We start from the raw sequence: 15,010 nt of genomic DNA on the forward strand, positions 1-15,010 counted from the left end.
GTTGTGCGTGACAATGCATTTTCGTGAAAAAAATTTTTCCAAAATTTTACACTGTTTAGGGAAAAATATTTAAATATTTAATTACCAATTGTTTAATGGTGGCAGGCAATCATCTGACCCATAGGTGGCAGCCATCTCAAGCCAGAGGACGAGAGGACTCTAGCCGCCCCGATGCCACGCATATAAAGGATTTATAGTGAAAAACTTTGTTTTTACGGGTTTACTTGTTTTACCTGGTGTAAGTACAACTGAGCTACAGATATTTTTCAGAAGAAACCTGGCTATCGTCGTCGTGTGGAAATTTAAATCGATCTACATTTGAAGCTTTCGTGACTGCAAGAATCCACACTCTTTGGTTCTTTCGGTAAAGTCACGTGGGTAGAGATTAAAACGAAATAAATCACGACGCTTCACAAGGCAGCAGACATCGTGCTGCTCAAGGCAGCAGACATCATCGCGGCTATCGCGGTTTTCACCTGAAGACGGGCGCTTGTGTTGCGATCGAAACGTCGTGATTTATTTTGTTTTATTTCTACCCCACGTGACTTTACCGAAAGAACCAAAGCGCATACATTTATATCAGCCAAAGACACCGAACGTGTTACGTCGATATTCCGAACGTGCTACGTTGATTCTAAATGTCGAGCGGTAAAAACCGGAGCACCCGGAGAAAAAAAAAATCCACACGACGACAGGGAGAGAGAGACACTGCAAACTCCAAATATACAGCAGCAGCAGCAGGCGTCAGGATTGAACCCACGAGACCTCCTGTATACCAGGCGAGGTAGTTAACATCTCGCCACCATCTCGCCGCAGGTAAAACGAGAAGTTTGTGTCGCCTTCCTTGCGTTCGTTTCACCTGGGCTTACCCCCCTCTCCCTCCCTCCCGACTACCCCATAACATCGCAAGTTGACTGCGTCGGAATTTTTTTTTAAGAAACTCTCCAAGTCCAGCGTGCAGCGGCGATGGGGAGGGGGGGGGGCACCCCCCCCCTCTACCCTACCCCCCACCCCCCCCACCCCCCTACCCCCCCAACCCAAGCGACACGCTAAAAAAATACATCTCCAACAAAGTGTAAAGTGCAGCACGGGCCGGGCGCTCGCTCGAAACGTTGACCCCGTCGGCCGTAAACCGTTGGTTTTTTTTTTGCCTTCCGCCCACGAGGGTCAAACTCAACGCGCTCGCGGGTATCGGAGGGGGGGGGGGGGAGGTAAAAAAACACAGCGGGCACCCCCCCGCCTCCCCATCACTGCAGCTCTTCCTTCAAAACCCCGCCAGCACCCAACGACGACTGACCGACGGAGGCCGGCGGGAGGCGCGCGGAGAGAGACGCGAGGAATGGAAGCGACGCCGTGATGCCGGGAGGGGGCAGGGGGGGGGGCACCACCAACACTCCCCCCTCACAACCCCCTCGAACCCCCCTCCCGCGGGCCACAGCAGGGTCGGTGCTCGTCACGAAGATTACGCACGGACGGACAGACACGCACGGACACGCACGCATGCACGGACAGACACGCACGCACGGACACGCACGCACGGACAGACACGCACGCACAGACAGACACGCACGGACAGACACGCACGGACGGACAGACGCACGCACGCACAGACACGCACGCACGCACAGACACGCACGGACGGACAGACACGCACGGACGGACAGACACGCACGCACGGACAGGCACGCACGGACAGACACGCGTGTTTACCCCCCCTCCCTCCCAACTCCCTTCTCTTCTCTTGCCTCCAGACGTTAGTCTCTCGCCAAGAAACACTCGTCATGTATATTTAAAAAAACTACAACAATAACTCGCGCTGCCTGGCTTCTAGAGGAGCGGACAACAAACGGCGGACGGCCGCGGGATTAATTAAATAAATAAATATGCCGCGCGCAAACGCAAATAAAGTTAACGACGAAAAGGCGGCGCGCGATCGGTTTCGCCACAGAGCGGACGGCCCAACAATAGCGGAGCGGGGGTGGGGAGGGCGCGTGTGTGTGTGTGCGCGTGTGTGTGCGTGTGCGGTGGGGGATTAATAAATACGATACGATACGACGGTGGCCGGCTCTGCGGAAGCGTGAAATGTCGGTGGTGGTTGGGTGGCGGTGTCGGAGGAGCGGCGTCCATCTCCACCCGCTCTCCGGCGCGAGCGAGCGAGCGAGAGGGCGAGGACAAAATCGATCGTCGCTGGGACTTTTTTTTTTGTCGAAATCGCCCTCCCTACGTTGGGATCTCCTCGACCCCCGTTGCCGACGTCATCGTCGTCTTTCTGCAAGCGGCAGCGTGTAACGACGCGTCCGTGTTACGGGCCGAAAACAACCTGCGACGCAACGCGGGTCAAACTATCCACGTGCGGAGGAGACCCATAGAGAGACTCGCGCGCGCTGCTACACATCTTTGCACAGACCCAGATGCCCGCATACACTTGCACAGACTTACAGAGAACCCATGAACGTAAAAAACTTCTACGCCACCACCAGCCACACACGCCGCGTGCGTGCGGGTGTGCAGGTTTTCTTTCTCCGTCTGCTTCTACCCCCTCTGCCTCTTCTCCAGTCAGATCCACCACCGTCCTCAAACCCTCCCCGCCGCAGCCACTAGAGGCGCTACATTAACCGATGCGTCGAGAGAGACCCGAGAGAAGAAAGGATTCTTGAATCGGGAACCTCCAGATGGCTGTCCGCAACACGGGTGCATCGGTAACCACGACGAATGATCGCCTTGCCCCGATTGATCCCCAACCACGATCCGCGAGATTCCCACCGACGACACCATCGGGACGGTCTTGAGACCCCGCATCTCCCCCGCTTCGACCTCCGGTGACCCCGCCCGGCTGACGAGCATTGGCGGAGGAGACGGACGGACCCCCAGGGCGGAGCGGCGGGAGGAAGGAGAGTTGAGCGAGCGAGCGACTGTCGCCGGCCGCAGTCTCATCTGGACGTGACCCCGAGTGCCTGCTTGAGGTTCTCGTAGACCACGTAGCTGATGCTCACGGCCGGGATGACCTTCATGTAGTTGGGCGCCAGGCCGCGGTACAGGCCCAGCAGCCCTTCCTGGCGCACGATGGAGCGGAAGAGACCCACCATGGTGACGGGGGCGTCGCCCTCGCTCGCCATCGACGCTGCGGTGAGGGGTGGGGGGTGAGAGGGAAACAGTCAGCCGAGTCGGAGACCCCGCGGGACACGTACGTGTCTATGTAGAACTTGTTTTGCGCCGTGCGTAGCCAACTGTGCTAATCGGAAGAGCAGTCTAGAGTCTATGGACGGTGTTGAGTCTATGGGCAGTGTTAGTCTATGGGCAGTGTTAGTCTATGGGCAGTGTTAGTCTATGGGCAGTGTTAGTCTATGGGCAGTGTTAGTCTATGGGCAGTGTTAGTCTATGGGCAGTGTTAGTCTATGGGCAGTGTTAGTTTATGGGCAGTGTTAGTCTATGGGCAGTGTTAGTCTATGGGCAGTGTTAGTCTATGGGCAGTGTTAGTCTATGGGCAGTGTTAGTCTATGGGCAGTGTTAGTCTATGGGCAGTGTTAGTCTATGGGCAGTGTTAGTCTATGGGCAGTGTTGAGTCTATGGGCAGTGTTGAGTCTATGGGCAGTGTTAGTCTATGGGCAGTGTTAGTCTATGGGCAGTGTTAGTCTATGGGCAGTGTGAGTCTATGGGCAGTGTTGAGTCTATGGGCAGTGTTAGTCTATGGGCAGTGTTAGTCTATGGGCAGTGTTAATCTATGGGCAGTGTTGAGTCTATGGGCAGTGTTGAGTCTATGGGCAGTGTTGAGTCTATGGGCAGTGTTGAGTCTATGGGCAGTGTTAGTCTATGGGCAGTGTTAGTCTATGGGCAGTGTTAGTCTATGGGCAGTGTTAGTCTATGGGCAGTGTTAGTCTATGGGCAGTGTTAGTCTATGGGCAGTGTTAGTCTATGGGCAGTGTTAGTCTATGGGCAGTGTTAGTCTATGGGCAGTGTTGAGTCTATGGGCAGTGTTAGTCTATGGGCAGTGTTAGTCTATGGGCAGTGTTGAGTCTATGGGCTGTGTTGAGTCTATGGGCAGTGTTGAGTCTATGGGCAGTGTTGAGTCTATGGGTAGTGCTGAGTCTATGGGCAGTGTTGAGTCTATGGGCAGTGTTGAGTCTATGGGCAGTGTTGAGTCTATGGGCAGTGTTGAGTCTATGGGCAGTGTTGAGTCTATGGGTAGTGTTGAGTCTATGGGCAGTGTTGAGTCTATGGGCAGTGTTGAGTCTATGGGTAGTGTTGAGTCTATGGGCAGTGTTGAGTCTATGGGCAGTGTTGAGTCTATGGGTAGTGTTGAGTCTATGGGAAGTGTTGAGTCTATGGGCAGTGTTGAGTCTATGGGTAGTGTTGAGTCTATGGGCAGTGTTGAGTCTATGGGTAGTGTTGAGTCTATGGGAAGTGTTGAGTCTATGGGCAGTGTTGAGTCTATGGTGCAGTGTTGAGTCTATGGGCAGTGTTGAGTCTATGGGCAGTGTTGAGTCTATGGGCAGTGTTGAGTCTATGGGCGTGCCTGGAATCTTCTCCAGGTGGTCTCCAGAACCCAGAGGGGCACATTTTTTATGGTGTTGTTGCAAATTAACATTTTTTTGAAGCACCCTGTATAATGCAGGTGTGTGTGTGTTAAACACACACACATACATAAAATGTCTCTGCGCGTCTCCATCTGTCCCGTGTGCATGCTCAGGCGTGGTGGTGGTGGTGGTGGCGGCGCGTCTTACCGGCGGCCTGCATGCGCGTGCGAACGAGCGCCAGCGGGTAGCTGGCGAGCTGCCCGCACGTGCAGGACACGGTTCCGCAGCACAGCAGCACCAGCACGCCGGGGTCGGCGCTCTCAGACTGGTGCCTCTGTAGCCACGCGTTCTTCAGCGTCTGCCGGGGAAAGGCACGGCGGAAACGGGCGTCACGGCTGCGATGGTACAAAGCGCCGTTCGCGAGGGTGTGGGAGGGGGGCCCCCTCGCCGAAGAGTGGATTTTGGCCGACTCTTCTACGCTGAACGGAAAACTCAAACCCAACCGCATACGGCCTGCGGTGCGTCGATTTATACACGTGATGAGAACAGCTCACATCTGGGCCCATGAAAACGAATCTCCTCATTGCTGTGGCGACTACTACTTCTACTACTACCGTCACAGTCTTTGCTGAAGCCACTGATCATTGGTCTGTGTTTTCAATATCCCTGCAATATCACTAACAGCCATCCTCTCAATAAATGAAAAAAACGCATCCTAATTTGATACATCTTCTAGCATCTGTTACTGCTATTTATATGGCTACTACCGTCAAACTTGACTGTCAACGTCTCCTCTGTGCATCTCTGCCACAGCCATGCATATCACACGAGCTACTCGCTCATGGTTCATCTGTGTTCTCCTCACTGCTGTGGCGACAACTACTTCTACTACTACCATCACAGTCTTTGCTGAAGCCACTGATCATTGGTCTGCGTTCTCAATATCCCTGCAATATCACTAACAGCCACCCTCTCATCATCAGCCGCTCTTCTCAAACTCTTTGTCAGCACCAAGGCAATTGACTTTCTGTCAAGGGCGCCAGGATGGCGCAGTGGTTAACACTTGTGCCTCGCAGAAATAGGAGCCTGGGTTCGGATCCCATCTCGGGAAACCGGTTTGTATGTTCTACATCTGTTCCACATGGGATTCCTCTGGATTCCCCAGTTTCTTCCCACAGCTGAAATAATAATACATTAAACTAAACAATTTTTATTTTACCAGGTCAGGCCCTGGCTATCACAAATAACAGCTCAACGAAGTGGTTTGCAACATCGCGTGGCATTGTATAGCACCAGCCACACACTCTAAACGCGCGATGTGAATTCGACATGCGGAGGGAAAAACTGGAGGACCCGGAGAAAAATCCACGCGACCACGGGGAGAGAGAGAGAGAGACACCGCAAACTCCAAACGTCGAGCAGACGGATGGACGGGGCCGCGTGTTTGAGAGCCCGCGTTCGGTCGGGAACTGGCAGTGTCGGGACGTTCGCAATGCCGCAAGTGCGGGAGCTTCATTTTTACTGGCGGCCGCTGTGTTTACAGCAGAGGTCACAACCGGGTACCCGATACCCATACCCTACCCGATACCCGGCTACCTGTACCCGGCCGGGTACGGGTACCCGTTTGCGACCCTGGTGCGGCCGGGTACGGGTAAGGAATCAAAACCCGTTTGCGACCTTTGGTTTACAGCCGCATCCTGGCAGGAGCCCCGAGTTCCCTTCTCGTCCCTGTCCAGGCACTCATCACATCCCCCCCCCTCACCTAACCCCCCCCCCCCTCGTCACTTTATCCCCTTGTCATATTGTTCCCTACCCCAAAGCGTCCCAGGATTATTTTAGCCGCGTGTCCACCACCTCTGGTGGGCTCGTGATTGGAGATGCCGGGGGGGGGCGAGGAGATTGCAGGTCATTGTGCTGTGTGATGTTTCTACCAGAGTGGGGGGCTCCCCGCCCCCCCCCCCCTCTCTCTTCTAAGGCGAGCTTGTATAGACTCGATGCTGACCATGCGCTGCGTGCCAGCGGTTTCGGCCCAAACATTATCACTGTTACGCACGAAGCTGCGCTTGCGTTTGACGCTAATGCGAATGAATTCTGTGCGTCAACACGCGATGTATCAGCTCCTGCGTATCAGCGTGCAGCGTGTTGTACGAGCCGTGCCCCGGCCTGCACTCGCACCTTTACGCCACTCTTCGCGTATTCCGCGGGTTCTTAAGAAGGCGTTGCGGCAAGTCAAGAGGTTCGTCTTGGAATACGCTACCATGCGCGAGTGTGCGCATACGCGTGCATGTGCGGTGTGCCGCCGCAGTAGGTGGTTGCGCGTCTCATCAGTCATCCCCCCGTCAGCTAATGCCTGGCACCTGGGGGGGGGTCTGTCACGTGACCTCCGGCAAGTCGGTCTTCGACAGTTCACGTGGCCTAAATCGTCGCCACTAAGTCGTCATTGTTGTTGTTGTCGTCGTCGCTGTTGTTGTTGTCACGATTGTCGTTGTTGTCGTTGTGTCGTGCGAGACCGGATTTGCGCGGGGTTCCCCTCACCTCGTACACGGCCAGGTCGATGCCGGCGTAGGGGATGATGCCCAGAATGTTGGGCACGTAGCCCTTGTAGAAGGCGAGCGTGCCCTCCCTGCGGAACACCTTCTTGGCGCAGTCCACCATGCCGCGGTACTGGCCCGTCTTGCCCAGCGTCAGGCGCGTCTTGATCACCTACGGACAGACGGACACGCCGGGAGAGAGAGAGGGAGTTGGTCAAGGGGCAGGGTTCGGCAACCTGCGGCTCCGAATCCGCACGCGGCTCTTCAAGGACCCCCCTTCGTGACGTTATTGATTAAGGATCACCGGCCGTCTCGTACTCAACGGCATTGCGACTTTTGTTTGTTTGTTTTGTTATCGAATTCGAAAACAAAAACGTCTCTTCTCGTTATTTTGGTCGCCGAGCCCTTGATCACGGGCAAACGGCGGTTCGTGGCAAACCGAGGCGGCGGGGAGGGGATTGCGCTGGTGGCGTGGAGACAGCCAGCCTGCGCCGTGTGTGTGTATGTGTGCGTGTGCGCGCGTGTGTGTGTGCGTGCCGTCGCTGCTGAGGTCACTGGTGCGGCACGCGAGACCTGTTAGAACGAGTATTACGATTATATCATCAATAAATATTTTTTGTGCTATCTGGCCTCTGGGTGTGTGGGGCATGGTGCGTGCGAGCGTGTGAGAGAACGGGGAGCGGTGGTGTAGCGGTTAACGCGCTGCGCTACGAACCCGGCGATTCGTGTTCGATTCCCGCTCACGGCCAACACCGGTGATGATTATTTGAACCGGTGCTGGGCCTCCCCTAGGTCGACTCAGCCTCAAATGAGTACCTGGTGCTGTCTGTAAACATCGCCACTAGGGAGACAAAGGCTGCCGGGCGTGGTGCTGGCCACCCACCCCCCTCGTGTGCCGTGCCGGCCTTCATAGGTGCTCGCTAACAGCACTTGCCCCAACAGTCTTATGTTTATACGGGGGACCTTTGTGTGTGTGAGAGATGCGCAGTGAGAAGGGCGTGGTGGGGGTCAGGTGCAAGGTGGGCGTGTGGAGGTATGTGCAGTATGTGCAAGGTATGTGGAACACAGGAAGTGGGGTAAGTGGGGTGTATAGGACGGACTTGAGACGTGGGGCATGATATGTGGTGTACACCTCGTACACCACATATCATGCGCGCGTGAGGTGTGTGCGTACGAGGTGTGTGCGCGTGAGGTGTGCGTGTGTGAGGTGTGTGCGTGTGTGAGGTGTGTGCGTGTGTGAGGTGTGTGCGCGTGTGAGGTGTGTGAGGTGTGTGCGTGTACGAGGTGCGTGCGTGTACGAGGTGCGTGCGTGTACGAGGTGCGTGCGTGTACGAGGTGCGTGTGTGAGGTGTGTGCGTGTGAGGTGTGTGCGTGTGCGAGGTGTGCATGCGTGTGCCAGGGTGAACCCTGACCTCGAGCGGGTAGATGATCGTCTGTGCCGTGGCGCCGGCGAGCGACCCGGCCACCAGCCTCTCCTGGATGCCCAGCGTCTCCTGCTGGGAGCCGATCAGCTTCTTGATCTGTAGGCGCAGGACGACAAAGAAGAAAGATCGTACACGTGCATGGATTGGGTCGCCATCTCAACCCCACGTTTGGTGGCCGTGAGAGTGGGACCGCATCGCGCTCGGGTCTCTCGCCGTGCTAGCGACGCGCTAACCGTTGCACCGCCACTCTCCACATACGCACGCTTACACGCACACGTACGCGCGAGCACACACGCTCGCAAAAATCAAACTTCCCCCCCTCCTACAGCCTGAACGCACTGTTGGGGCAAGTGCCGTTAGCGAGCACCCATGAAGGCCGGCATGCTCACACACACTCGGGCGAGCTCACGCACGTACGGACACACTCGGGCGAGCTCACGCACACACGGACACACTCGGGCGAGCTCACGCACACACGGACACACTCGGGCGCGCTCACCCACACACGGACACACTTGGGTGTGCTCACGCACACACGGACACACTTGGGCACGCTCACGCACGTACGGACACACGAGCGCGCTCACGCACCTGCTCATACGCCATGAACTTGATGGCCGACTCGGGGGCGATCTTGAGTGCGTTGACGAGGTTCCCGCGCCACAGGGAGCGCACGCCCCCCTCGCGCAGCATGTGCCTCATGCCGCTCACCATGCTGATGCTGTTCGAGCGCGACGCCTTCACCTGCACGCGCGCACAGACACGCGCGCACAGACACACGCGCACAGACACACGCGCACAGACACGCGCACAGACACACGCGCACAGACACACGCGCACAGACACACGCGCACACAGACACGCGCAGACACACACAAACACATTCGCACGCGCACAGACACGCGCACACAAACACACACGCGCACACAAACACGCGCACACAAACACGCACACAGACACACGCACACAGACATCACCCAGTTAGCATGGTAGCCCACAGAACACGGCTGGCCCCGCAGGCACCTTCACCCCTTCAACTAACAAGGTGAAGGCGCAAGCCCTGCAAGTTCGTGCTCGTGCCACTGCTGGCGGAATATTTTTTCGACGGCTCGACAACAAACGCCGAGATTTCTACGGCGCCGCTTACGCACCTCCCCCCCCACCCCCCGCCCCCTCATCTTGCGCCTCCTCACCTGCATGATGACCTTGAGGCGGTCGAGCGGTGCGGTGCAGGTGCGGGAGACGGCGCCGGCAGCGCCGCCTGCCACCAGCTGCCTCCACCACATCCCCGTGAGACGCTCCTCCTCCGTGAACTCGTCCGGCACCAAGAGGCTCTCCCCCACGTCCAGGATCTGCCGGGAGGGGGCGGGGGGGCGAGGCGGCGAATCAGAATCGTCAGAAATATTTATTTGTCCTGGGAGGAATCCGATGAGCCGTGAAGATCTTTTCGAGCAGCGAAGCGGTGGAGGAAGGTGGGTGGGAGAGTCGGTGGAGGAGGATGCAGCGGAGAGAGTTAGAAGAGATGGAGGGGGTGGTGAGGGAGTTATAAGAAGTGGAGGAGGCAGAGAAAAGTGAGAAGAGAGGAGGAGGAGGTGATGGAGAGTTAAAAGACGAGCCCTCCCCAGGAACGTCAGAATGTTGCAATGCATAATGCGAGGGAGGATGTGGAATTAGAAATATTTTATTTTTTAAATGAGGAAAAATTAACCCGTAAAAACAAAGTTTTTCACTATAAATCCTTTATATGCGTGTTCAATGGGCCACAACCCAGCCCACATTGGTCTTTGAAACGGGCGGCTAGAGTCCTCTCGTCCTCTGGCTTGAGATGGCTGCCACCTATGGGTCAGATGATTGCCTGTCACCATTAAGCAATTGGTAATTAAATATAATTTATTTTTTCCTAAAAAGTGTAAAATTTTGGAAACATTTTTTCACGAAAATAAATTGTCACGCACAACGAGTCTGTGTGCAAAATGTCAGCTCGATTGAATCACGGGAAGTGGGTTAAAAAACGATCGAAAGATTTGCGCGGTCGTAAGCGCGCAAGCAAGCGAGCGAACTTAATATAAAGGATTTAAAAAGGAGGATCTGGAGGCAGAGTTGAGTAAGAAGAGACGGAGGAGGTGGGAGCAGGAGGCAGGGCGGAATTGACAGAGAGACGGAGGAGGAGGAGGCGGGGTGGAATGTGGCGGCGTCGGTTCGACGCGGGGAAGTGACATGCGCGGAGCGAGGAAGCGAGCGGGGCAACGAGCGGCAACAGAGGCAGGAAAGGGGGGAGGGCGGGGGGGAGGAGAGGGTTCAACCGGGGTCACGGCCCAGCCAGCGGGGACCAGGGGACCGAAACAAGAGGGCAGCAGAGACGCCGATGAGGACGACGATGACGCAGACAGCGGGGCGGAGAAGGGAGCGGGGGGTGGAGAGGTGAAGGAAGCGGGGAAATGCAAACAAACGACACCAACATAGAGCAGCTGCGGTTCGGCCAGGTCGCCGGCAAGCAAAACAAGGTGGCATTTTTTTTTCCGTTCGAAATCGGTAAAAGAAAAAAACCTCAATATTTCAAGAGCCGCAGTGGTACTGAATACGAGACGGTGGTGGTCCGTAATAAATAACGTCACAAGGCGGCCGTTAAAGAGCCGCACGCGGCTTCCCGGAGCGAGCCCGTGGTTTGTCGACGCCTGGGTTAGACAGAGATTTTTCGATTTAAAGCTTTCGTGACTGCAGGGATTCATCTTCTTGGTTCTTTCGGTAAAGTCACGTAGAAGGGAAGTAATAAAATAATAAAATAAAACATAATAAAATCATTCTCACGACGTTTCGGCCACAACGCAAGCAGCCGTCTTCAGGTGAAGAATGAAACACTGCCAAAACGTCGTGAGAATTATTTGATTATGTTTTATTTTTATTATTTTATTACTTCCCTTCTACGTGACTTTACCGAAAGAACCAAGAAGATAGACGGAGATTATCGTAGGATTCTATCGGCACCAACATCAGCAGCAGAAGCAGCAGCAGAAACAACATGCCAGGCAAATTAATGGCGAGCGTGCGCGCATGCGGTTCTGTGTGTGTGGGTCCCACACAGCTGTACGCTTGTGTCGAATCAGCCTTAAATGAGTACCTGGCGCGGTGTATAAACATCGCCATCGCCGCTCGGGAGACAAAGGCAGCCGGGCGTGGTGTTGACCACCCACCTGCCCTCCCTCTCGTGCGCCGTGCCGCCCTTCATAGGTGCCGACTCGCTAACAGCACTTGCCCCCCACAGTCAGTTGAAGGCTATACGGTGGATCTCTGCCTGTGTGCGTGCGTGCGTGCGTGCAGGGTGTAAGGCGCTCACGGTGGAATGCTTCCAGTATCCGATGATCTCCTTGATGTTGCAGGCCGGGTGCAGCAGGTGGTAGTCACGCCACTCATCCCAGCCCACCATCATGGTGCCGTCTCTGTCCATGCTGCAAACACGTCGGGGTATCGGAGGAGATGGGAGAGAAGACGGCGTTAGTGAATACGAACCACCGGCTTGGGGCACAACGGATCAACGGGCACCATCGCGACAGTGACTTAAGAGGCGCCCCAACCGCCCCCATCTCATTTCGTAAAACATCGTCACAAGTCCAGTCACAAGCTCGGGGCTTGGCACAAAGTTGTCGTCCTCGCAGCAGGAGCAGCAGCAGCAGCGGCAGCTTTTGGCCAACCATTGAAGAAAGATGGTACGCCAATTCGCGCACCTTCGGATGCGCATCTGCGGTCGTCTGGAACCCTCTTCTGTAATGATGTTGGGAAGCCACTTAAAAATCATCTTGTTTGAAAACTAACGTCTTTAAAATAGTTTTTTGTGTTTAGTTTGTTGTCCTTCCCCGCCCCGCACCTCCGATTAGCACGGTTGGTTACGTACGGCACGAAATAAGTTAAACGCGCACACATAGAACACTGTGCTTCCCGCTTCCGATCGTTCTACGAACGTCGAGGCGCACGGGCGGTGGTGGACACGGCAGAGGCCCAGCGGTGGAGCTTTTACCACTTTCTTTTTTATTTCCCAGAGAGGTTCACGGTTCAAGCCCGGCGACTAACTCGGTCAACGCCGCCGGAGCGCGTTAACCACAGATGCGACACGCTAAAGACCCCGCGACGTTATTCGTAGAAAATTTGCCAAGAACCACCCTGCAAATTACTTCATTCGGGTACAGCCACACAGCAACTTCGCCCCCCTACTGGCAGACTTTGCCCATCTGTGACAACGTGCCGCCCTCCTACGTGATGAACCTCGCGCCGAGACCACACACACACACACAAACCCCGACACCCCCCCCCCCCGCCCCCCGCATTGTAACAAAAAAATGAGAACGGCAATGATAAAGGCGGTCGGGCGGATGGTTCAATCGCTCCAGTTGCGCAACCCTCTCCTCCGCGTTGGCACAGCGGCAGCGTCTCGCATCGCCGCATCTCCACGCTGGCGCGGCGCCCCACGGTCACACAGAGGCGACGATTGCGTCCTACCCCCCCCCTCTTCCCTCCACTCGCCCCTCTTTCCTCAAGGGCGGTTACTCAAGAGCAGTGGGTGGCTATCGCTGCCCGCGGAACGACGCGTCTGCACATTCCTCGGCGTTTCTCAACGACGGGGCGCGATGACGACGGCGAAGACGATTTGACCGGGAACGCCGGCAAATCAATCATTAATATTTCGTGGGTTCGGTTTGTCGCCAGAAACGGAGGTCCGGCTTGAGCCCGAGTGAACATGATCTCGTTCAGCAGCAGCAGCAGGAAGGGGCGTGGGAACCTCTTGCCGCTAACGGGGCCAACGCGCGCGACAATATTCACGCAGCCGAGAGCCGCGGTGAAACGCGTGGCCACCGGCGTGCCCCGCGCCTGCTCAGCCGTGCAATTAAAAAAACAAAAACCTGAAAAGACGCGGGAGCGGCCCGGGTGACGTTGGCGTCTGGCTTCCGCGGATTTTTTCCTGTTTCAGTAAAGTTGTTATCTGGATGTAATTACTGGCGAAATGTCGTCCTCAGATTGTAAGTGTTGTAGTGGGTTTACTCTCCAACACGCCCGGTTTTGCTGTACTAGTAACAAATTGGCACGTTCTATTTACGTGACAAAGCCTACTAAGTGGCTGTGTCGGGTGGTGGCGGGTTTAACGACACATTTATATATTTACGCAATCTAATCCATTAAAAAAGCCGTGTTGTGGATGATATTGGTCACGTGTTAAACCCTTGTATGTAGAGGCTAAAACATTAGCTGCCTTCTCTATTGTCTATTCAGATCTGGAAGCCAAATAGGCTTTGAGCCTGGTTAGTACTTTAACAAAAAACTTGCTTGGGGAGTAGCAGGTGCTGTTAGGCTGCGAGGTAGACAGGAGCTGGCAGTAACACCAATGGGATCCAATTCTTTAATGTATCTATGCAGAGCTGGAGCTGTGGGTGTTTCACCCAATAGGTGATGGGAGTCCTAATCATTATTGTTATTTACACAGCCCTGAGAGCATCCGGTCTTACAAAAGCTACCTTTGTTTCAATAGACTCTTGTACTTATTTATAGAGTTGGTGTTTGCGTGTGTAATTACCGCTTATCCCCTACATACCTGCTTAATTGAGTAAATGCCCTTCCTGCTAGCCTGCCTGCCTCTTATCTGTGAATGTAGATTACCAAGCAGATACAGATTAGCACTGTGCGTCCCAATACCAGTTCACCACCGAGCTGGGCATTATCATGATTATTATAGGCAGGGTTGTGATCTCAGTTTGCTGGTTACAACAGGGTGATGCAAATTGCACATTACTTTGACGAGCCACAAGACGACCAGCTGCTGACTTCCCACTTAGACTGCACTAATTTTGGGGTGGAGCGGTGGCGCAGTGGTTAGCGTGCCCTGCCACGAACCCGGCTGCCTCGGTTTGATCCTATACTATCTCGGATTTATAAAGCGCAGAGCCGACCACCGGTGCCAAGCGGCATTTGAACCGGTCCCAGGCAACCCCCACCCGCCTTTATCAAACCACATCGACCAGCATGGAGAAGTATGGTCAACACAGTCATAGCTGCACATGCAGTTTACCACTCGGCCGAATTATTCTGCAACATATACCGTGTGTTGAACACGAACATTTACACCGATGTACACAGACCTTTGCGAACCCACCACTCTTTCACGAAGGGGCTGCTGCCCATTCTGTGTCAGTCGTGTGACCATACTTCACCACGCCAGTCGGTGCGAGCTGTCGAAGGTGGCTTAGGGAGCACCGGGATCGATTCAGATACAGCTCACCGCTGGCGTTGGTCGTGTCCGGGAATCGGATTACCCTCGGGTCGCCGGGTTCACGGGCCCAGCGCGCTAATCACCGTCCCCGGACCTCAACCCAATGTGTGTGCGTGTGTGTGTGGAGCGCCAGTGTAGCGGTTAGCGGGCTGCGCTACGAACCTGGCGACCAGAGTTCGATTCCCGCTCACGGACAACACCAATGACAGATTATCTGAACCCGTCCTGGGCCTCCCCTAGGTCCACTCAGCCTTACATCGAGTAACTGGTGCGATGCGTAAAAACATC

The 15,010-nt window shown here is 55.2% G+C and overlaps 1 protein-coding gene across 2 annotated transcripts in view; it reads right to left on the reverse strand.

The window, feature by feature from the left end:
* Positions 1 to 1,028: 1,028 nt before the first annotated feature.
* LOC144738727 (calcium-binding mitochondrial carrier protein SCaMC-2-B-like) overlaps positions 1,029 to 15,010 on the reverse strand; it is a 54,094-nt gene continuing 40,112 nt past the window's right edge. For both annotated transcript variants that reach the window (XM_078621719.1, XM_078621721.1), the window contains exons 4-10: positions 11,804 to 11,915; positions 9,663 to 9,821; positions 9,061 to 9,213; positions 8,458 to 8,565; positions 7,050 to 7,217; positions 4,722 to 4,872; positions 1,029 to 3,121 (exon numbers count right to left, since the gene is read on the reverse strand). In XM_078621719.1, coding sequence (XP_078477845.1) covers positions 2,931 to 3,121; positions 4,722 to 4,872; positions 7,050 to 7,217; positions 8,458 to 8,565; positions 9,061 to 9,213; positions 9,663 to 9,821; positions 11,804 to 11,915 — 1,042 coding nt within the window. In that variant the 3' untranslated portion in view covers positions 1,029 to 2,930. The remainder of the gene's footprint in view (positions 3,122 to 4,721; positions 4,873 to 7,049; positions 7,218 to 8,457; positions 8,566 to 9,060; positions 9,214 to 9,662; positions 9,822 to 11,803; positions 11,916 to 15,010) is intronic.

Source organism: Lampetra planeri, unplaced genomic scaffold, assembly GCF_965212315.1.
Source record: "Lampetra planeri unplaced genomic scaffold, kcLamPlan1.2.h2 scaffold_114, whole genome shotgun sequence".
Taxonomy (NCBI): Eukaryota; Metazoa; Chordata; class Hyperoartia; order Petromyzontiformes; family Petromyzontidae; genus Lampetra; species Lampetra planeri.